At 48.1% G+C, this 23,230-nt stretch overlaps 1 protein-coding gene and 1 long non-coding RNA gene across 4 annotated transcripts; one reads left to right on the forward strand and one right to left on the reverse strand.

Moving 5' to 3' along the window:
* Window positions 1–4,725: 4,725 nt before the first annotated feature.
* LOC128342959 (HLA class II histocompatibility antigen, DR beta 4 chain-like) lies at window positions 4,726–22,667 on the reverse strand. 3 transcript variants are annotated; one of them, XR_008315274.1, is made up of 6 exons: window positions 22,517–22,667; window positions 16,549–16,818; window positions 12,102–12,383; window positions 11,170–11,283; window positions 9,385–9,482; window positions 4,726–6,766 (listed from the first exon to the last, which is right to left on the reverse strand). XR_008315274.1 is itself a non-coding variant. In XM_053291206.1 (5 exons), exons 1-5 carry the CDS (start codon window positions 22,590–22,592, stop codon window positions 6,753–6,755), a joined length of 756 nt encoding a protein of 251 aa, XP_053147181.1. In that variant the 5' UTR covers window positions 22,593–22,667; the 3' UTR covers window positions 4,726–6,752. The 3 variants fall into 3 exon arrangements, 2 of the variants coding, with proteins under 2 accessions (XP_053147181.1, XP_053147180.1); XM_053291206.1 differs by lacking the exon at window positions 9,385–9,482; XM_053291205.1 differs by lacking the exon at window positions 4,726–6,766 and having other exon boundaries at window positions 8,510–9,482.
* On the forward strand, window positions 14,363–19,924 carry LOC128342962 (uncharacterized). The gene is made up of 3 exons (XR_008315275.1): window positions 14,363–14,911; window positions 16,599–16,900; window positions 19,590–19,924. It is a non-coding gene; the product is annotated as an uncharacterized LOC128342962 (long non-coding RNA).
* Window positions 22,668–23,230: the final 563 nt, after the last annotated feature.

The raw sequence follows: 23,230 nt of genomic DNA on the forward strand, positions 1-23,230 counted from the left end.
TAATTCCCAATCTTGTTTCTGACTGATTGGTTAAGCTTAGAAGACCCAGGAACGAGCCCCATCCATATCACTACTACTACTACTACTACCATATTTATATATTGCTTGTCAACCAAAGTTCTCAAAGCGGTTTATATGGAAAAATAAATAATACATCAAGAAGATGGTCCCCTGTCCCCAAAGGGCTCACAATCTAAAAAAAATGTCTAGGCACAAGGCAGGAGTGAAGAGGTGCCCATCTGGGGTGGCATGTCTGGAGACCCAGGAAAGAGACCCCTGAGACACAGCCCCTGACTGCTGGTCACCTTCTTTCAAAAGCAGAGAGGGCTTCCTTCCTTTTAAGTGATGCTAGGTGAAACCCAGTTATCCTGAAATATACACTTGCATCCTTATCAGCCTTGAAATGAACCTCATCAGGCAGAACAAGAAGGTTCAGGCCAAGCAGGGCCGGTGATTTATAAGGGTCGGGGAAAAGAGCACTGTCCCTGGAAAGAGGGTCAAGGGAAGCCTATGAAACCAGAAGAACAGGAGGGCGGGGGACAGCATCTTACCCTTAAGACTTAATTGCTTTCACCGGACCTTCTAAAGGGTTTTTAAGTGCTTAATATTGTTTTCATTTTTGATTGCTGGTTTTAATTGATTGTTATGTTTCTGTTTTATTTATTGTCATTTAAAAACATGTTGCAATATAAAAAATAAAATAAAATAAAATATAAAAATAAAATAAAATAAAATAATACATTGCTAATCAGCTGCTTACGGGAGAATAAAGGTGGAAGGCTCCTCGTTGAAGGGGATTCCCACAGACATCACATTGGTGGTCGCTATGATCCCCCCGATGAGGTGGTCTCCTGGCTTGTAGTAATTGAAGGGCTGTCTTGCATCCCTTTTCAAACTCAGCGGACATTTTGCTTTCAGCAGTTCCAAGGCTGCGGCTCTGGGCAGGAACAGAAGCAGCAACAGCAGCAGCAGCAACTTCATTCTCAGGTCTGCCTGCAACACTCACCTCCCTTGTGGCTGCCCTCAGCTACAGAGCAGATCGTTACATGAATTCAAGGGCTGGGGGTGGCAAGCCAGTCACCTGTGGCAGCAAGCATGAACGGTCCCCTTTGCTAAGCAGGGGCTGCCATGGTTTGCATTGGGATGGGTGACTCTGTGTGAGCACTGTCTGCTATAAGATGTTCCCTTTAGGGAATGGGGCCATAGCTCTCAGTGGTAGAGCATCTGCTTGTGTGCAGCACGTCTTGTGTTCTCAAGCCCTGGCATACAATCCTGGCAGGACGAGTCCCCTCCTGCCCTGAATTTTGGTGATATGGGAGAGAATTTATGCCATTGCCGGCTCAGTCCAAGAAGTTGTCATGTGTTGTTGCTGCTGCAGATTCCGATGTTTATGTCATTGGCTTCAAAGGCCATCTTTGGCTGAACCCCCTGAGCTCTATGGGGAAGAAGGCTCAATCACTGTGGTTTAGATAATTGATTTAGATAATTTTCCTTTAGATAATTGATTTAGATCATTTCCCCCAGCTCTGCACCTGTGCTTAGAGGCATGCGTAGCTGCAGAGTTAGGAAAACAAGATGGTGATTGTGAGAACTTTCTAGAGTGGATCCATCGCCTTAGAGGGGTCGTTTCTGGGTCAAATGAACCTGGTCCTAAGTACTGACTAAATCAAACTACTATTTTAGGCCACCTTGGCTCTCCATCTCTTCTTGAACTACAGCCCCCATCATCCCCACTCACAATGTTTTATGTAGTTCAACAACAGAGGGAAACAGGGGAGTAGCTATAACTGAGCGAAAGGGATCAAAGAACCCGGGCCTCCAGCTCCTGAGGGCCCCCCAGCTACACCCCCCTATTTTATTCATTCTCTCCCTCACTCTGAGGGGCCGCCAGAGAGAGGGTGGATGCAAAGCCAAGTTTCCCTACCCCCGCTACATACAATTCAGGAGTGAAGCGTGTGCTGAGGGGCCGTCCTTCCACGAGGTGAGTTGAGGTGAGGTGCTGGCCTCAGGTGTCGGATCACTGGGGCACTGGAGGGCGTCATGATGCCCCCTGCCCCACTCTGCCACCTTCCTCTGCTGTCCCTGCCATAGGAGCAGTTCATCTGCTCTCGATTACTTCCTCCTCTTTGCCACCCCCACCTGCCTCCGATACTGACTGGGTGCACGTTGCCTCCTCCTCCACTTCCCCATTCATGTGCTACTGGGCAGACTATGAATTCCACTTCCTCCACCTTTTCATAATCAGCCCAGCGCTGCAAGAGGAAGGAAGCAGAGGAGGGCATGTACTGCACACAAAGAAGGAGGTGGTGGCGGTGGATGAGTTAAGAGTGTGTGTGTGCGCGTGCGCGTGCGTGCGCACACATATACATATGAACAAAATCAAGCTGTTGCTGCCACCAATTGGAACAAGAGAGGAAAGTGAATGTGCATGAGGGGAGGTGTTAAGAGATTTTTATATAGAAAAAACCCTCAAGCACACAGAGATATAAGAACATAAGAATAGCCCTGCTGGATCAGGGCCAAGGCCCATCTAGTCCAGTATTCTGTTTCACACAGTGGCCCACCAGATGCCGCTGAAAGCCTCAGGCAGGAGTTGAGGGCATGCCCTCTCTCCTGCTGTGACTCCCCTGCATCCTGCCTCTGAGGCTGGAGGGGGCCTTTAAGCCCTCCAGCTAGTAGCCGATGATAGACCTTTCCTCCATGAAGTTATCCAAACCCCTCTTAAAGCCATCCAGGTTGTTCGCTCTCACCACATCTTGTGGCAGAGAAGTCCATCAGTGGATTATGCGTTGTGTGAAAAAGACCTTGGGATGTCATCGGACTAAACACACAGCATGGTTTGGTTCCTCCTTTAACCTGCTCACATGATCACCAACAGGGTGGGAGAAGCGCCCAGCCTGGGTAGGGGGGCCGGGAGTGCTTTTGATTTTCAATCATGTGCCTGCTGACATGAAGGTGGAGGCAGGGAGCGAGAAGGTGTGCGAGGCAACACTTCGTGTGCACCCTACCCAGATTCTGCCCCCAGGTTTTTACTGAAGTAGGAGGAAGAGCCATCCTACCCAGCTGCCGCCTCACATACAATCATCCTCTCCTCCTCCTCCCTTAATGTTTACAAGCACAGGACTGAAAGTGGGAGGGCAGAGAATGACCTTTCTCAAGCTTAGTGGAACATAGGAAGCTGCCATATACTGAGTCAGACCATTGGTCCATCTAGCTCTGTATTGTCTTCACAGACTGGCAGCGGCTTCTCCAAAGTTGCAGGCAGGAACGTCCCAGTTCCATCTTTATTTCTGAATAGGCCACGATTGGCCAGCTATCAAAATGCAACTTGAGGTTTCTAAGGCAAGTCAGCTCTCCTTGTTGCTAGAATCCCTGGTATGTGGTCTTGTCGAAGGCACGGCTGCTTAGGTAAGTAACCCAGGCACTCTCTGGACTGGGCATTCGGTGACACTGCCCCTAGACCCCACCTGACCTGCAGCAAGGAGCCTCTCTGGAACACAGCTGGGCTTTGGTAGGCAAAAGCCCTGAGGAGGAAAAGGATGGCAAGTTGGGCCAGGATGGAAGGGCATACTGGGATTTCTATTGCTACAGCTTGTTCGATATATGCCAGGCAGCTAATTGACACAGGGGGGATCATCCAATGATGACAGCCTCACCCTATATTGCCTGAGAAAACGCAGCCCCATCCTGAGCTCTGGCGAACTGGATGGGTCTGGAAGAAGCATTAACATCTCTCTTGCAGTGAGTACATGGCAAACCTTTGTCCCTTCTTCTGAGAGTGGTTTTCAAATTTAAAAACATTTTTCTTGGCAGAAGCTGGTTCCATCCAGGAAAAGCAACCTGTGCTCTCAGTCTAAACATCTGGGGTGCTTCTCTCTCCCAGCCATGGCCCGTGCAGACCCCTCATCAGTCCAAAAGCCTCTGGGACTCCCATTTTGCTTGATCACACACAGAAAGATGACTTTTTGTTTTACTTGTTGCCTTTAATATTAAATCTTAAGACAGTTCCTCCACTTCAGGTGAAGAGTGTAAAGGCCTTGATATTTATTTATTTAATTTATTAAAACATTTTTATACTGCCCAAAACTTACATCTCTGGGTGGTTTACAACAGAATAAAAACAAAGTAAAACATTCGTTAAGACAAAAATGTGGGGAAAAACACACATTACAACAATTTAATTTTTTTAAAAAATAATATTTTAAAACAGCATTAAAATCATTAAAACAACATTAATTAAAAGCCTGGATGAAGAGATGTGTTTTCAAAGACTTTTTAAAAACTATCAGAGATGGGGAGGCTCTTATTTCACTAGGGAGCGCATTCCAAAACCTCGGGGCAGCAGCGGAGAAGGCCCGTCCCTGAGTGGCCACCAGACAGGCCAGTGGCAGCTGCAGACGGACCTCTCCAGCAGATCTCAGTGGGCAGTGAGGTTCATGCTGAAGAAGGCGTTCTCTTAAATACCCAGGGCCCAAACTGTTTAGGGCTTTATAGGTTATAACCAGCACCTTGTATTCAGGGGCGTATCTAGGGTAGGGCAGGCAGGGCATGTGCCCCGGGCACCACTTGAAGGGGGCGCCATTTTGTAAAATTAAAAAAAAATTAAAAAATGGCTGCCAAAAACAAAATGGCCACCGTGCATGTTCAAATGGCCTCTGTGAGGCCCTAGGTCATGCCAGGCCTTCCAGAGGCCATTTGAGCATGCACGGTGGCCATTTTGTTTTCAGGGGCCTTTAAAAAAAAGATTATTTTTAAAAATGGCCACCACACATGCTCAAATGGTCCCTGCAAGGCCCTAGAGGCCAGTGGGGTGAGCGGGAACTTTTGCAACCCCCCCAGGATTTAGGAAGCCCCCCAAAGGGGCTCCAGGTTAAAAATAAATAAATAAATAATATAATATAAGACCCTGTACACATATTCAGATTGGCACTATGTACAGAGAATCAGGGCTTGTGAATACTGAGCTGATGCTTATGAGCTAGGATTGTATTCATTTGCTCTTACTTTGCTTCTTGTGATAAGTGAGTTAAATGTGATGTCTTAATAATATGGCTATTAATGGTGAGTTTGTCTTTGAATCAGTGTGAAATCCTTAATATTAAGGCCCACTGGGAGTTTCTTGCTCACTTTCTCTTATTTTAACTGTCTTTCTGAAAGACTAGAATATATTCCAAGCAGTGACACAGTTTACTCTGTATATCCTTTAATTATTTACAGAGTATCTGGGAAAAGTCAAATTCTCCATTTATTTTTAAAACTTATGTAATGATTATGCTAAAATGCATAGTAGAGAATTAGACAGGGACTTCTGTTTAGTTTTCCAAGTACACCTCCACATAGTATTTGGGTATTTCATGAGCCGCAGCATACTGAAATTTGTAGTTTTCCAGCATTTTTTTGGTCTGGCTAAGATCACTGCTAAATAGTTTTTGAAATATTAAAAGATTAACGAGCCTGACTTGTATTTTTGAGCTGATATTATGGTGAAGTTATCTGAAAGATGGGTGTCAGATGCTTGGACAGGGGGTGCAATTTCAGTGCTTGCCCTAGGCGCTATTTTCCCTAGATACGCCTCTGCTTGTATTTTGCCCAGAAACATATTGGCCACCAGTGTAGCTCCTTCAAAACAGGAGTTATATGGTCTCTCCGAGATGACCCAGAGACCAGCCTGGCTGCCGCATTCTTGACCGACTGTAGTTTCCGGACTACGTACAAGGGCAGACCCACATAGAGTGCATTACAGTAATCCAGCCTGGAGGTTACCAGCAGATGTACCACTGTTTTGAGGTTGTTCACCTCAAGAAACGGATGCAGCTGGCGTATCAGCCAAAGCTGACAGAAGGCACTTCTGGCCACCGTCTCAACCTGGGAAACCAGGGAGAGGCTTGGATCCAGAAGCACCCCTAGACTGCGTTCCTGTTCCTTCTATGGAAGTGTGACCCCATCCAGATCAAAATCATCTCTCGAGTTCTGACCCCGCACAATGAGTATCTCTGTCTTATCTGGATTCAGTCTCAGTTTGTTATTCCTCATCCAGCCCATTACCGACTCCAGGCAGGCATTTAGGGAGGTTATGCCCTCTCCTGATGATGCTGAAATGGAGAAACAGATTTGGGTGTCATCAGCATACTGATAGCACCCTGCACCAAATCTCCTGATGATCTCTCCCAGCGGTTTCATGTAGATGTTAAACATGATATGATCATGTTTTGGGGGAAATGTAGCTATACAAAATAAACCATGACCACATCTTCAGCTGTTAGTATCCAGGGAACACAGATCCCCTGAGCCAAGTGTCCTGATACTGCAGTAATACTCTCAACAGTAGTTTTAGAGTCCATCAGACCAGGAACGTAGAGTGGATACAACGTGCATGCTTCAACTACATGCCTGAAACTGCTTAGCAATGTAGTTTCAGCTTGGACTGGATATGGGCAACCAGGGTGTGCATATTACAGAAAGCTGGTCCTGGAAGTTTGGCCCAGTCTTGGGCCCCTCGAGGGGAAGGTTATGCATCTCCTCACCACTTGGCAAGGTGATCCTCCCCCACCACCACCAAGAAGGGAAAGAGGGAGACGGGAAAAGGAAGCCAGCAGTGGACAGCTTAGCAGAGCAAGATCCAGGCTGCTATGGTCATTCTCCAGCCTTCTGTTTTCACCCCCTCCGACTCCCATTCTCGAAGCGAAGGGAAAAGATTCATTAGCTTGGAAAAAACACCAGGCTTTTCCAGGAGGGAGCTGGAGCCAGCAGGGTTACCAGATGACCGCTGTGAGGATAGAAGGAGAAAAGGGAGTTAATCTATCCCCCTTTCTTTCTCTCCTGCTAGTTGTGGGCTGGGAGTTGCTAAAAGGTGAGAGAGACACAGTTACACCCCTTGAGAAAGTGTTCCTTGCTACCCCAGGAGAGTCTGCACCCCCGCGCCGCACACCACGGAAGGCCCTTGTTGGGAGGGGATGCCATGTTACCTGGACGCTTGGGTGGCCCTGTGGAGGCTGGAGAAGGGCGTGGCATCCCTCCTCTGAGGCTTTTGTGCCCTTTAGGGGGCAAGGGGGATGAGAAGGGTCCAGGCTGAGTGGATCTCAGTGGGGTTGAGAGGGCAAGGCAGGGAGAGCTGCAGGAAACAGCTCTAGGCAGGCAGCTGGGACAGGTGTGGCAGGGAACAGGAAGCCAGGTCTGGAAGGGGCGGGGCTGGAAGTAGGCTTTAAGCCCTGTCAGCTCTGCCCATCAGCAGTGAAATGCAAGTCGCATTCAAAATGTAAACAGGAGGGGGAGCTGTCTCGCAGCAACTAACACCACCACCCACCACCACCACCCCCGCCGCCAACAACAACTTTTCCACGCCAGATATACGACATCCTAGCTCTATTTCACAGCGATTAAATGTGAAACAAGGCATTGGAAACGTGAACGGCACCCTGCTGTCCGCGTAGGGACTGCGGTGTCACAACGCAGGAAGTGTGGAAGCTCACTTCAGAGAGACGACGTGACCCCGTTGTAGGGTCTAGTCTGGAAAGCGCCCAGGAGAGGGAACTGGCTGAATGCAGCAAGCCAGGAGGAGGACTCAGGTGACAAGCTAACCTCCTCCCCTGGCTGTCCCTGAGGCTGACTTTTTGGGGGGTGCTCCAGTCATTCTGGAGTTTAAGAAGGGCTAAGAACCCACTCTTTGAGGGAGTCTGATGGCTCTCCAAGCACAAACCATGGGACTTTATCTTCCCTGAAGGGGAAAAAACCTAGAAGGTGGACTTTCCTATCAACTCTCAGAGTTGGCCCAGAAGACTCTGCAGAGGGGCTGCCCCTCTGCATTGGCATCATCCCCATCAGCCAGCCCCCGGGTACCCCTTCAGCTCCTCTTGCCTCTTCCATCTGGAGAGGGGAACAGTCTAGACCAGGATTTCTTAAAATTGGTTTCCCAGATGTTCTTGGACTACAACTCCCATCATCCGCAGCCACAAAGCCCATGCTGGTAGGAGTTATACTCCAACAACATGTAGTCCAGAGCTGGTGTTGTGGTAGCAAGCATGAATTGTCACCAGGCTCCACCCTGGTTTGCATTTGAATGGAAGATCACATGTGAGCACTGTAAGATATTTCTCTTAGGGGATGGGGCTGCTATGGGAAGAGCATCAGAAGGTCTCAAGTTCCCTCCCGGGCATCTCCAAGATCAGGCTGAGAGACTCCTGTCTGTAACCTTGGAGAAGCTGCTGCGAGTCTGTGTAGACAATACTGAGCTAGTTGGACCAACGGTCTGACTCAATATGTGGCAGCTTCCTATGTTCTAATGTTCCTAACATCTGGGGACCCAAGGTTAATAAACCCTGGTCTAGACTACGGGCAAGCTCATCTCCTGCCAGGGACCAGAACAGGAGTTCCCCACCTCGAGTCTCCCAGAAAGCCTGCAACTTCCATCACCCTCAGCCACAAGAGCCTTCAGTCATTATTCAGTTATTGACCCCAGCCTTTGTTCAGATGTGCATCTGGAGACCCAAGGTCGGGAATCCCTGGAGCAGAGGTCAGTTCTATTTATTCTTATATCCATTCTCAAAAAAGCTGGCTATATTATGATCCTAATGGACGCATAACTGGAGCACCTGCGAGAGGGAGGGACCCTGCAGAAACATCAGAACATCAGTTTCATAAAAAAACTGAAAGAAAAATACCTAAGGGGGGTGAAAAACAACAAACCCAAACTACCCCAATAGGACTCAGTGAAGTGGAGTGTTTGCAGACACAGAGAGCACTGAACAGACAACCTGCTGGGCAGAACTAATGGAACCCAGTAGCAAAGCGGGAGGGAAAGAGGGCTTGAACAACAAGAACAGAAAATTTCTCAGCTTGAAGAATACTCCCTCAAGACACTCACAGCCCCTTCTGCTTCTGAGGGGAAAGGGGGACTATAACCCTCTAGCTTTCTCACCAGCCATTTCATACCTTTGTGTTTCTAAGTGGGGGAGGGCTTGGACACACTTAAGCCCTTGATGTGGGTGTCCCCCCATACACACACACACACACACAATATGTAAGTGGACTCTCCTACAGAACAGAGGGAAAGGTTGCACAATGAATCTGTTAATCTGCTGATCATTTTATGTGCACACGGACACACACAGTCACAAGCATTATGTGCACACGGACAATAAGCTCACAACCACAACAAAAAAAAATCACAAAAAAGAGATATATATGGCAACATTTTGTTGCGGGTCCATATTTATCCCTAATATATTGTACATGTTTGTAGATTTCAGTTGTAAGCTGCTTTGGGAGCCATCTCTGGCTGGGAAGTGGGATATACACATCATTAGCATGAATGAATAAATGAATGTTCAATGAATGGATACAATTACAGAATGCCTCTTATTAGGATCACTAAATGCGCCTACATACTTCCTATCTTGCGGAAGACATTCTGAACTTGAGACAGCTGCATGGGATGGCTCATAGTGCGCCAGGAATAAAGACTCCTTCAGAGGAATCCTGTTCTCCTGGAAGATGGGGAAGGAGAGAATGTAAGCATAAGGACCCTCTTGAAGTCACAGCAATTTTCCCCTCCCTGGAATATGTTCATCTTCTCTGTCCTTTTGTGAAAACTTGGGAACTCAGGGCTGTTATATTATACTCCTGCCCTCCACACCCCTTTCATTTCCTCCCTCTGAAAAAGAGGGGTCCAGGGGATGCCTCTTGCTTCTTGGATGTCAAACCAACCTCAGGATTTTAAAAACTTCCTGCTTTCCACTGGAGAAGAAGGACTCTTCAAGATGATAATATATTTCAACTTCAGTGCAAATTACAACAGGAAATAAAACAAGAAATCCACACAATGTACAAGGACATCATGCCATATTTTTAGCACCATCTGCCAGGGGGATTTCTAAGTACCTAAAAGATCTGGGCCCTGGGTCCACAGTCCCCTTTTGATCATTAAGTTCAGTCATAACCCCCCCCCCGCCCAATAATTACATTTTTAAAAAGTCTTTAATATTATAATACAGCAGCTATGAAGGTGGAAGCAGCAGAGATCCAGGTGAGGCTAGGAACTCTCCCCTGCTCTGTGCAGAGTACTTTCTAGATTACCTGCAACAACAGCAGTAAAATGCTTCAGCTTGGGCAGATCGCATGGAAAAGGTAGATAAAGGATTGCTGTGCAAAACCACCAGCAGGGGGAGCAGTCTTTTCTAGCTTACGCAAAACTCAACAATGGGAAAATACAGCTAGTTTTCTGTGCTGCACATGTGACGTTATAGGACTGTAACGCAGCAAAAGAACTTGAAAGAAGGCATCAGAAATGTGAACGGCACCTTGCTGACAGTGCAGGGACTGCGATGTCAAAACACAGGTAGTTTGGAAGCACACTTCACAGAAACGTAGTGACACTGTTGTAGTGTACAATCTGGAAAGTGCCCAGGTGCTTCCATTGTGGCACTTCCTTTCTAGAAGAGGTCATGGAGGAGGGAGGTGGCTGATGAGATTTGGGGCTCTGAGCAATTCCACTGGGTGCCCATGCCCCATGGGCCATCCCCCAATGACACCCCTGCCATCTGCTGGCAATCTGCAGCAATCCCTGAAAAAACTGTGTTTTTTAAAACTCTTTTTATTCTAACCTGGGAAAAAGGTGTTTTCATGGATTACCAGCAGATGTGGCTCTCTCCAGATGCTGCTGAACTACAGCTCCCATCACCCTCAACCCTAATTTGTTACAGCTGTGGATGATGGGAGTTGTAGTTCAGCAATACCTGGAGGGCCGCACGTTGCCTATCCCTGAATGCAACATCCTTGTACGTCATGTGTGGATTTCTCATCTTGTTTCCCATTGTAATTTGCACTGAAGATCTCACAGTCTGGAAGAGCATGAAGTCAGACCTGCCCTGTCTGCTTTCAGACAGAGAATCTAAAGCAGGGGTTCTCAATCTTGGGTCCCCAGATGTTGATGGACTTCAACTCCCATAATCCCCAGCCAAAGGCCATTGGGGCTGGGGATTATGGGAGTTGAAGTCCATCAACATCTGGGGACCCAAGGTTGAGAACCTCTGATCTAAAGGATTCTGGTTTCCCCCGCTATGAACTTATATTGAAACCTTTGTGCTTCTGCTGCTGGAACTAAGAGTGTGCCGCCCTCCACCTCCATGGCTGGGATCAATCTTCCTCTGGTGCCACCCACCTAGCCTGGATTACCTTTCTTATTCTTCAGGAAGAGGTAGAGTCCCACTGCCACAGAGAGCATGCCCAGTACAATCCCCACGACTCCTGTCCAGACTTTGATCCTGGCAGCGTCTGACATCCGTGGCTCTGTGGAAACAGAAGGAGCCTCGTGTGAAGAGAAGGATCAGGGCACATGTAGCCCCTCAGCCTCTGGATTTTAAAAGGAGGATCCAGTCCTGGGCTGCATACATACAATTGACTGTTGGAGATCCAGTTCCAGATGGTGTTGACCTTCTGCACCGATAACCCTAATGACCACTAAGGGCACTGGGAACAGAGATAGTCAGTTAAGGGTCTTCTTCCCTTTCCTGTTTATCTCTGCCTCTATGACCCCTCATTTGATTAATTAATTAATTAATTAATTCAATTTCTATACCGCCCTTCCAAAAATGGCTCAGGGCGGTTTAAACAGATAAATAATAAATACATAAAGATGGATTGCTGTCCCTTAAAGGGCTCACAATCTAAAAAGAAACATAAGATAGACACATCAACAGTTATTGTAGGTACTGTGCTAGGGGTGGATAGGGCCAGTTACTCTCCCCCTCATGCAGAATGCATTTACACAAGAGCAATCCCATTATCTTCAATGGGATTGCTCTTGTGCAAAATGTTTTGCACAGCTTTTGCAGTTGTGCAAGGGTGCACCTATGCACGCAACATCGCAACCGGCACATAGCATTGTGTAGTATGTACACAGGCACTGTACACAGGTTGTGCATGCATTGAATGGAAAGTGTGAATAGGGCAAGAACATCCCTGCGAATGGGGACCCTTGGGAGGTGTCTCGGTGCATCGAACTCTTCGGGAATGGGAACTTTCTTTTCCTTTGTGGAAATGTTTCTCCATGGGAAATGAAGGTGGGTGGGGATGAGGCCGCTGAACCCGACACTCAAGTCTCATACCCCACTGCACGGTGATTGGGGTCTCCAGGCTGACGTGTTCCACCTGGCAGGTGTAGACATCTCCTTGCTGGACCAACGTCTCCAGCATCACCTGGGTCTGGTAAGTCCAGTCTCCATTCTGGAGCTCCTCGCCGTAGGCTACCCCGTCTTTTTCCTGTTGCCCGTTCTTCAGCCACGTGATCTCAATCTCCGAGGGGTAAAAACCTGATGCGGTGCAGAGCAGCAAGGAATGGTGGGCGAGAGATTCAGGCTTCATGAGGGAGATTTTCACTGTGGGCTTAACTGGAAGGAAAGGAGGTGGATATGCATGAAACAGCAGGGAGGGGAGAAGCTAAAGCAGACGGAAATGTTAAGAACATGAAAAGGAAGTCATGATCATGCGGAATCAATCTGCTTCCTCTGCATGCACCCAGAGAGAGATGCAAATATCGCCCCCTTCTCTCCAGAAAAAACCATCTGAAGGGAGACCAGGAGATAGATAGATAGATAGATAGATAGATAGATAGATAGATAGATAGATAGATAGATAGAAAGAAAATTCTCCCTCCCTCCCTCCCTCCCTCCCTCATACACACACACACACACACACACACACACACACACACACACACACACACCCGAACTGACATCCAGACTAATGAAAGACCAGGTGCTATAGTACAGTGCTTGTTCCAGACTAAGGATAAATTATCTCCCTTCCACAGATATCCATTTAAATATCTACACTTCTGGATATGACCATCTGAGCAGATGCAGGTGGATTATACCTTGCAGCTTCTCCGCCCTCACTTCTGGTGCTCCAGTGAGAGTGAGGGGGCAGACCCCTCAGAACTCACCGGTAGCTTGGGATATTAAGGAGGCCTTGCCATTCTTACCAACAAGTAGAGGGGGCAGGGCCGGCCCACCCGCTAGGCAGACCTAGACGGTCGCCTAGGCCACCAATCCTTAGGGTGCATCAGTGTAATGTAGTTTCCCCTCACCCCATCAGATTTCAGTACTGGGTAATGTTTTATGATGGACTGTACCTTAAGTCTTCATTACTCTGTCAGACGCCATGGGTAATGTTTTATGATGTGACAGACTGAAATATTTCCGTGTCTGTTCACATTTCAACGAAGGGGTCAGCTTTCCTGATGGCAGAAGCATTGCTAGGAACTTAAAAGATCAGGGGCCCGGGCCCATAAAGTCTGGCTCGGATCCGTAAGGCTTAGCTCAGGCCCACAGCCTCCCCTCCCTGCTCTCAGTGGCATCCCAAGGGAAGAGGGGGCCTGTGTTGAGTGGATGAATAGGGGCAGCCCCCCCTCCGGGGGGTGGTGCCTTGCAGCCGCTCCTGCTGTCTGCTGCCGCACTTGCTGATCCGCCATGTCGTTTGCTGCTCCTGCTGTCCGTTGCCACTCCCACCACCTGTCGCCGCCACCACTCCTCCAGCCTGCCAGGCCCACCAGATGCCTCTGGAAGTCACAGGCAGGAGTTGAGGGCTTGCCCTCTCTCCTGCTGTTACTCCCCTGCAACTGGTACTCAGAGGCATCCTGCCTTTGTGGCTGGAGGTGGCTTATAGCCCTCCGACTAGTAGCCGTTGCTAGACCTCTTCTCCATGAAGTTATCCAAACCCCTCTTAAAGACAGCTGTCACCACATCTTGTGGGAGAGAATTCCACCAGTTGATTATGCATTGTGTGAAAAAGTATCTCTGTTTGTTGGTCCTAAATTTCCTGGCAATCAATTTCATGGGATGAACCCTGGTTCTAGTGTTCTGTGAGAGGGAGAAGAATTTCTCTCTCTCTCCACCCCAAGCATGATTTTATAGACCTCTATCATGTCTCCCTGCAGTCGTCTTTTTTCTAAACTAAAGAGCCCCATGTGTTGTAGCCTTGCCTCATAAGGAAGGTGCTCTAGGCCCCTGATCATCTTGGTTGCCCTCTTCTGCACCTTTTCCAGTTCAACAATGTCCTTCTTTAGATGTGGTGACCAGAATTGTACGCAGGACTCCAGGTGTGGCCGCACCATCGTTTTGTAGAAGGGCATTATAATATTAGCAGTTTTATTTTCAATCCCCTTCCTAATGATCCCTAGCACTCCCTGAAATCTCCATCTTCAAGCTGGGAGAGAAGAATCTCCCAGCATAGAGAAGAGAGGCCAAAGACTTGGGTGATGGGCACTACCACAGATGCTAATGTTGGAGATCCAGCTCCAGATGGCATCGACCTTGTGCAGCAGTAACCCTAATGGTCCAATAGGGGCATTAGGAGTAGAGATAGTCAGTTAGGGTCTCCTTCTCTTTCCTGTTTATCTTTGCCTCTATGACCCCTCAATTGATAGAGTGTACTCAGGAACTTCCTGGGAGTGAAGAAGTGAATCTTCTTCTTCTTCTTCTTCTTCTTCTTCTTCTTCTTCTTCTTCTTCTTCTTCTTCTTCTCTCTCTGAACACCATGTAGCCCGCAGTTAGATATAGGTCTTTCCTATCACCGTGTACTTATAAATGAAATAGATTCATTCATTTAACCTTAAGTCAATCTCCATGCTTATCATTTACAAGCTGTTGCCCACTCCCATTGCTACTTCTGCTGCAATGGGAGTGACTTAGCTCCTGAATTGCTCTGCTATATAAGTAATCACCCCCACAACAGCTAAGTAGATGAGCCATGAAGCAGGGGCTGTGGCATTAAGAAAGCAGGGGAAGTGAAAGTCAGTTTGGGGACAGGGGAGCTCGGGGTGTATGTGTGCATCATTCATTCATCTTCCTCAGATATGATCTCATCTGTAATATACCTCTGAAGATCACTTGTGAGCTTCCCAGAGACATCTAGCCAGGTAGTTCTTATGTACCCTCCTTCTCTGTGAGCAACTAGAGGGGTAAGAGGAAGGCATGCAAACATTTGCATAGGAAGCTATGCTTGATCCATGGAGCTCAATATGGTCTACAGCAGGAATTCTCAACGTTGGGTCCTCAGATGTTTTTGGACTTTAACTCCCATAATCCCATCCCAGTGGCCTTTGGTTGGGGATTATGGGAGTTGAAGTCCAAAAACATCTGAGGACCCAACGTTGAGAATCCCTGGTCTACAGTGCCAGGCCTGCTGAACTTAGGCCCCCCAGCCGTTTTTGGACTACAGCTCCCATGTTCCCCAGTCACAGTGGACAATAGCCAGGGATTATGGGAATTGTAGGCCAACATCTGCAGGAGGGCCGAAATTGAGCTGCCCTGGTACACTGATTGGCAACAGCTCTCCAAGGTTTCAGCCTTTCCCTGCCCTACCTGGAGATATTGCCAGCAATGGATCCTGGGACCTTGTGCATATAAGCAGTTGTGATGCTCCATCATGGAACTTTGGCCCCATCCCCTAACATTTTACAGCAGACAGAGTACACATGTTGCCACCCATCCAAATGCAAACTAGGGCAGACCTTGCTGAGCAAAGGGGACAATTCATGCTCACTACCACAAGTCCATCTCTCTTCTCCAAGGACCTCCAAACATAGGAAGCTGCCTTATACTGAGTCACACCCTTGGTCCATCTAGCTCAGTATTGTCTACCCAGGCTGGCAGTGGCTTCTCCAAGGTTTTAGCCAGAGGCCTTTCCCAGCCCTACCAGGAGCTTTTTCAGATGGGTTTTTTTACCTTGAATCTTTGCCGGAAGGAAGTGTGTGCGTTCGCACATGGGCCAGATCCTCACCAAAGTCTGTGCAAGACCTTTGGGAGCACTTCACACACAATCTGGGTTCTTCCTTCCGAATTGAAGCTTAGCCCGATTTACGTCCGGGGTAAAAAAAACTTAACCCAGGTCACAGAAATCCTGGATTTCAGCGACAGAGAAGAGCTGCTTCCGTAATTCTTATTCAAATCGGTTTTGCTCATTGGATTCACCAAGAGCTTAAAGCCCCATGTGAAAAAGCTCCTGGAGGTGCTGGTGATTGAACCTGGGACCTCCTGCGTGCAAGCAGATGCTCTGTCACGGAGCTCCATCCCCTATGGCCCCATCTTACAGCACACACATGTAGCCCCCCATCCAAATGCAAACTAGGGCAGACCCTACTTAGCAAAGCAGACAATTCATGCTCACTACTGAAAGGCCATCTCTCTTCCCCCAGGACCCCCAAACACAGGAAGCTGCCATATACTGAGTCAGACCCTTGGTCCATCTAGTTCAGTATTGTCTACACTGACTGGCAGCATCTCTGGCAAGGTTTCACGCAGGAGTCTCTCTCAGCCCTACCTGAAGATGCTGCCAGGGATAGAACCTGGGACCTTCTGCATACAAAGCATATGCTCCACCACTGAGCTATGGCCCCATCTCCAAGGGAGAGATGGGCAACAGAACAGGATATAGACTGGAGAGTGGCTCCCGGGGATTATAGGGGCAGGGGGGCTGCCGTAGAAGCGAGTGTACCATCACGAAGCATCCCCACCCTCGTATTTTCAGGCGCCCCCTCCCCAGACCCCCACTCACCCTTCCTGGTGGTGACCGCATTCTCAAAGACTCTGTATTTGTACCGGCAGAACCGGTCCACCTCGCCCTGCATCCACTGCAGGCGTGCCTTGTTGCTGTTCCACAGCTGGACATCGGCCGCCTCGGTCTCTGTGATGGCCACGTATTCCCCGAGGCGGCTGTCGAATCGGGCGATCTCCTGCCGGTCGTAGATGTACCGGGCCAGCAAGTACACCTGCCGTGTCCCATTGGTGAAGTGGCACTGGCGCTTGTCCTGGACGAGGAAATGGGCTGCAGGGATGAGGAGGGAGAAGAGGCATCAGAAGCCACATTCACACACGCAGCCTGAACGCTGCCTAGAAACGGAGGAGATGTAAGCTATTTATGTAAACATGAAATACATCAACTTACTACAATGTAAACAATGGGACGATCCGTGAGACACGGTTTGGGGTGGTGAGCAGGAAGAGCGGGCTAAGCCCGCTCTCTCCGCTCACGAGCGGGGAGGGAGCCCTGGGCGGCCGGATCGGCCACCCACACGATTGCTGGCTCTGAGATGGAGCCAGCGGGGGCTGGGGAGCTCGGGGGCCGTGTGGCCCCCGGAAGCCCCAGTATGCCCTGCGCGAAACCCCTGGAGCTGGGAAGCGGCTTTTTTCCTCCCCTCTGGGGGTCTACTCGTGAGTAGGTGCGGCGTGAAGCTGCACCGCGGCTACTCACAATTCCACAAACCTATTTTTTTACCAGGGGTTCTCACGTATAGCAAAAATCGGGCTAGGCTCTCCTAGCCTGATTTTTGCTAATCGTGTGAATGGCCCCAATGTGTAACCCATACAAACAATGAGTGTAACCAGATTTCGTGATAAATCTTTGCTTTGCTGCTGCTTCTTCAGAAATACATTGTTTCCAATGCCTAAACAGTTTTACAGAATCAGCGTCTTCAACCTGATTGCTGTGAAGATGCTTTATTACTTCCTCCAATCCCGATTGCTAGAATTCTTCCAGGGGAGTGTAAGTTGCTCCACAAAAACAGGACAAACTGTGCTGAGTCAGGACATACAGCTTCCCTCTTATCAGCACAGTTTGTCCTGTTTTGGCATATTCACCTGGGTAAATGCGGTTTCTGTTATCATATATGTAGAAAGCCCGAGTGTGCCAGCCATGACTGCAAGCAGCTGCAGTTCACAAGCAAATAAATGCAGTTAAGGGATCACTCACTCCCTTAACCTCATTTTAAAGGGAGGCTACTTAAGAGGGTTTGCCGCCATGTAGCCGCCGGGATCAGGCCTGATCCCGGCGGTTCACACACGTGTGCAAAACCGGGCTGGGCTCACTTAGCCCAGTTTTGCACATGTGCACTGTGAATAGCCTCTAAGACTGTGCAAAGCAGCACCTATTTGATTTGGAACATGCCTTGGTGCTTCAGAGGGGTTCCAGTTCAATTGGGTGGGGTTCATGATTTGCAGCATTCCATGGCAAAGGATTGGTTTCATTCAGGACTAAAGTTTAATCTTCTCAGTACTCCTTCAACCCCTCTACTACCTACTCAATCTGGGACAGGAGACTGGGCAAGCTACACTTCATCACTGCTCTTGATGGTGCAGTAATAGTGTCTTCGGTTTTAAAATGATTTCTGGTAAGGGTTGTGGGTTGTTGTTGTTTTTAACCCTTTTCCTGCAGTTCTAGGGAAAATGCAGGAATTCTTGGGAATTGTTGTCTTTTCCAGGGCTGTGGCCATTGTTGCAGTTCCTGAAAAAACTATGATTCCCAAATAATCCTGTGTCTCTTGCCCAGGAATGCTGGGAAATAAAAAGCTTACAAAGTCATTTTAAAACTAAAGCCACAGAAGGTGCTGCTCATTTGCCACTTGGAGCAAATATGAAGTACAGCCTGCCCAGTCTCCTGCCCTGGGTGGAGGGAGCGACTGAAATAGCTGAAGCACTTCAGCTAGATTTGGCCACCGTTGTATGTCTCTGCACTGATCAAGTGGTCTGTCTGTTTGGGTCTGAATCAAAGCTTCAGTGGACAAATTGGGATGAATTTCTTCCAACGCGAATTGAACCATCTAGGTCTGTATTGTCCATCTAGGTCTGTATTGTCTACACTGACTGGCAGCTGCTTCTCCAAAGCTTCAGGCAGGAGTCTCTCCCCACCCAAAGATGGAGATGCAAGAGAGTGAATCTGAGACCTTCTGCACAGAAGTAGATGCTCTTCCACTGAGATATGGTCCCATCTCCTAAGGGAGATATATTACAAAGCTTACATGCATATATTATCCACAGGGGAGAACAATGTTTAGCAAAAGGGTGAATTCATGCTTGCTACAGAAAACCAGCTCTCCTGCCCAGGTCATGATTCTCTAGGGAGTCTTAAATAGAGTTGCCATGCTCCCTGAAATTCCAGGTTTCACCGAGATTTTAAGCATCTCACTCAGATTGCTTAGCCCAGGGTTTCTTAACCCTGGCCCCCCAGATGTTGTTCGACTACAACTCCCATCATCCCCAGACATGGCATTTGTGGCTGAGGATGATGGGAGTTGTAGTCCAACAACATCTGGGGGCCCAAGTTTAAGAAACCCTGGCCTAGCCCACCCAGATTCACCCAGTTTTCAGCTTTCATTAAAAAAAAAAAAAGCTAAGCTCTAGCCCTTGTAGAAGTGGAGTTATGGCGCAAAATGTGCAGTCATTATTCTGCTCAAAAATTAGTTTCAAGCCAATTTACATAATATGCAAATTAGGCATCCGGATTTGGAAAGCCAGAATAAGGCAACCTGAGTCTTAAAGAGGATTTTTAAAAAACCTTTGTGTTATTGTGGGTCACCTAGAAAACAATTTGTTATGCGGTGGCTAACAAATAAAAATGATGATGAAGATGATGTGTACCCCTTGGCACATGGATGGTGAAATACTTCACAATGGGAAGCTAGAAGGAGAAATCCATTTGTTGTGCGAGCCCTAAATGAATGTCAGTAAAGACTGACAAAATGGTATGTAACTGAGATGGCATGCAAAAGTGTTCTGCTCCTGTCCTGTGGGTGTGTTATTCTAGTCCTTTGCTTTCTTGAGAGGAAGAAAAGGGAAGAGAAAGGAGAACTGAAAGAGGACACTCATAACCTCATCTGTGCAAGGAGTGTGTGAAACAGCAGCACGCCTCCCACCCTGTCTTCCCACTGGCAGCTTCTGAGATGCCCTCTTCAAACCCTCACCCACAGGACCTCTCTGTCTACACCAGGAGCCATTGAGAAAGGCAATGAAGGTTGCCACCACCTCTTTTCTAGCAGGACTCTAACAGCTACATGAAAGGCAGAAATTCAAAGGGTGCAGACTCCCCACCACAGCACCTCCATTCAAAGACTCCCCACCACAGCACCTCCATGCTGGCAATGTACATTCCTGGATTTCTACCAAGGAGGAGGTCGGAGATGGGGGGAGAGGGAAGGTGACATCCCTTTGTTAAGCTGTTCTGCTTTTCGATCTCTGATTTTGGTTTAACTGTTTAATAAATTGTTCTAATGTATTATGCTTGGTTTAATTATAAGCTGCCTTGGGGACCCTTTTGGGGCTGAAATGTGGGGTATAGATTCTTATAAAAATAAAAAGTTAACAGAGGGTCAAAGTCAAAATTTAAGGAAGCCCCAAATGCATAGGTTGATCACCAGCTGATCACTTTAATGAACCACTCTAGATTCATTAGTCCTATTCACACATTATTTCCCTACTATTTTATTTTATTTTATTTATATACTGCCCCATCCAAATGGCTCTGGGTGGTGCACAATGACAAAACCAAAACCAATATTATGTTCAATACCAGTACAATCCACGTACACTATACACAGGTACAGTGATTCATGTATTGTGTTGAATGCAGGTACAAGCATTCGCACAAACCCCGGACATTTCTGGATTTACATACCCATATACAGACATCTGAATGCAGGGACAACATAATATCTACATAAAGTAAAGTGTGCCATCAAGTGTCAACTCCTGGCGCCCACAGAGCCCTGTGGTTTTCTTTGGTAGAATACAGGAGGGGTTTACCATTGCCATCTCCCGTGCAGTATGAGATGATGCCTTTCAGCATCTTATTGATTGATTGATTGATGGATGGATGGATGGATTGGATTTTTAGAACGCCCTTACAAAATAGCTCAGGGCGGTTCACAAACATCATAAAACAGTTAAAATCAATCAATGACCAGGCATAAAAATCTTCCTTTATCGCTGCTGCCTGATATAGGAGTTTAAGAACATAAGAACAGCCCTGCTGGATCAGGCTCAAGGCCCATCTAGTCCAGCATCCTGTTTCACATAGTGGCCACCAGATGCTGCTGGAAGCCACAGACAGGAGTTGAGGGTGTGCCCTCTCTCCTGCCATTACTCCCCTGTAACTGGTACTCAGAGGCACACCCTTGAGGCTGGAGGTGGCCCACAGCCCTCTGACTAGTAGCCATTGATAGACCTCTCCTCCATGAAGTCATCCAAACCCCTCTTAAAGCCATCCAGGTTGTTGGCCGTCACCACATCCTGTGGCAGAGAGTTCCACAAGTGGATCACGCGTTGTGTGAAAAAGTACTTCCATTTGTTGGTCCTAGACCTCCTGGCAATCAATTTCATGGAGTGACCCCTGGTTCTAGTGTTGTGTGAGAGGGAAAAGAATCTCTCTTGCTCCACTTTCTCCACGCCATGTATGATTTTATAGACCTCTATCATGTCTCCCTGCAGTCGTCTTTTTTCTAAACTAAAAAGCCCCAGGTGTTGTAGTCTTGCCTCATAAGAAAGGTGCTCTAGGCCCCTGATCATCTTGGTTGCCCTTTTCTGTACCTTCTCCAGTTCAACAATGTCCTTTTTAAGATGTGGTGACCAGAACTGTATGCAGGACTCCAGGTGTGGTCGCACCATAGTTTTGTATAAGTCTGGGAAACATACCAGTGGGGATTCGAACCAACAATCTCTGGCTTGCTAGCCAAGTCATTTCTCCACTGCGCCATTAGGTGGTGCACACATTCAATACGGTCAGACACTTCCACAGGGATCCTGGTCAGGGAGAGGTTATTCTTATAGCCCACAGCCATTCCACATCCCCGTCCACGTCCCACCCCTGGTCTGCAACAGAGTACCCTGGAGGGAGAAGCTGGGACTAGACTGGGCCATCAGCCTCCTCCAACCAAGTCTTTGTAGTACATACCAGGTCTGCCCCTTCATCCAGAATCAAAGCATGGATGGTTTCAGACTTATTCTGGACAGACCTGGCATTACAGAGGAGCAAGGTGAGGGTCTGTGGGAGGTTGGCACTGCTCCCCAAAGTCAAAGAGCTGGTAGGACAGCTGGAAGGGGAAACAGCTAGTAGATTTCTGACTTCCCTTCCCCTGTAGACTTGCTGACCTGCCAACATTACTTCTTCTATTCCCCACCACCACTGGAATAGCCAACCCATAGTCAGTGGACACGCCCCCTGTCTCCCCATCCCCAGACAAACCAAGACACACCTGAAACACCCAGGACCTAAACACAATAGAAGCCAAAATAATACCACCTGGCCTTCACTTTTGTTGTCCCCCGAAATGGCTCCCCCAAAGGGGAGTTTAGACTACTGAGAGTTACCAAGTTACACCACTTCATCTCACTAACATAACTGAATAATTTGTCAATTAGTGACATGCATTAGGATGTCAGCAGAAGAGTCTTGATCGATCATTGAAATTAAGGGCAGAGGCAAAAGGGGCTGTGTGTCTAGGGTTCCCCAACTTCTAATTTTTGCTTACATTTCTCCCCACCCTGCCTTGAGCATTGGTTTTTCAGGGACCACTCTGGTTCCTTCTGCAGCCAGACCACCTACCCAGAGTCTTTAGGTTTGAGGTGGTCTCAGGTCTTCCCACTCCAGCTTCAGGGTAGACCCCTTTGCTGTCTAACTGGGACACTGAGGGGCAGAATGGGGGTCTTCCTCCAAGCTCCCTCTGCTCCCCCATCCTCCCACGTCGTCTGCTTACCAGAGGTCTTCCTTCTTGCCTCACTCCCATGGGTCAAGGATGGTCCCAGCAGCACCAGCAGCACCAGCAACAGCATCGCTGGCTGGACCAAAGAGAGCCCCTAGCTGCCACACAAGGACACACACACACAAAGAGAAAGTTGCCTGCAACCCCAGAGTGGAAACTTTCTGATCTGTTTGTGCGGGTGGGTGGGACAAATGTTTTTCTGTGTCTTGGAGATGCATACCGCCCAAGGCACACAGAAGCACCTGTTAGAATCCAACATCCAGGGGTGTCACTAGTCTCCAGGCAGAAGCTCCTGTGAGGAGAACAGTTTGGGAGAATGCTTCTCTCTGGTGGGAACAAGAGAAGGCAGAGGAGTGAGTGTGTGTGTGTGTGTGTGTGTGTGTGTGTGTGTGTGTGTGTAGCATCGCATTTCCCTGATTTCTACTCCTGAAGTCTCAGGCAGGCTGTAACCAAAGTGGGGCTTTCCAGAGAGGAAGCATTACCCCCTTGCTTCCTGAACAGAAGCACCCCGTGGGAGGAGATTCTTGGGAAGAGCAGCCATCAGATGCTGAGCTGCAGGCCCTGGAACTCTGGTTCTGGGGAGTGAGTAGAAAGGGACCACTGAGAGGGACAAGCACTCCTCCGGGGGAAGGAGAGCTGGTCTTGTGGTAGCAAGCATGACTTGTCCCCTTAGCTAAGCAGGATTTGCCATGGTTTGCATTTGAATGG

Source organism: Hemicordylus capensis, chromosome 2 (genome assembly GCF_027244095.1).
Source record: "Hemicordylus capensis ecotype Gifberg chromosome 2, rHemCap1.1.pri, whole genome shotgun sequence".
Classification (NCBI taxonomy): Eukaryota; Metazoa; Chordata; class Lepidosauria; order Squamata; family Cordylidae; genus Hemicordylus; species Hemicordylus capensis.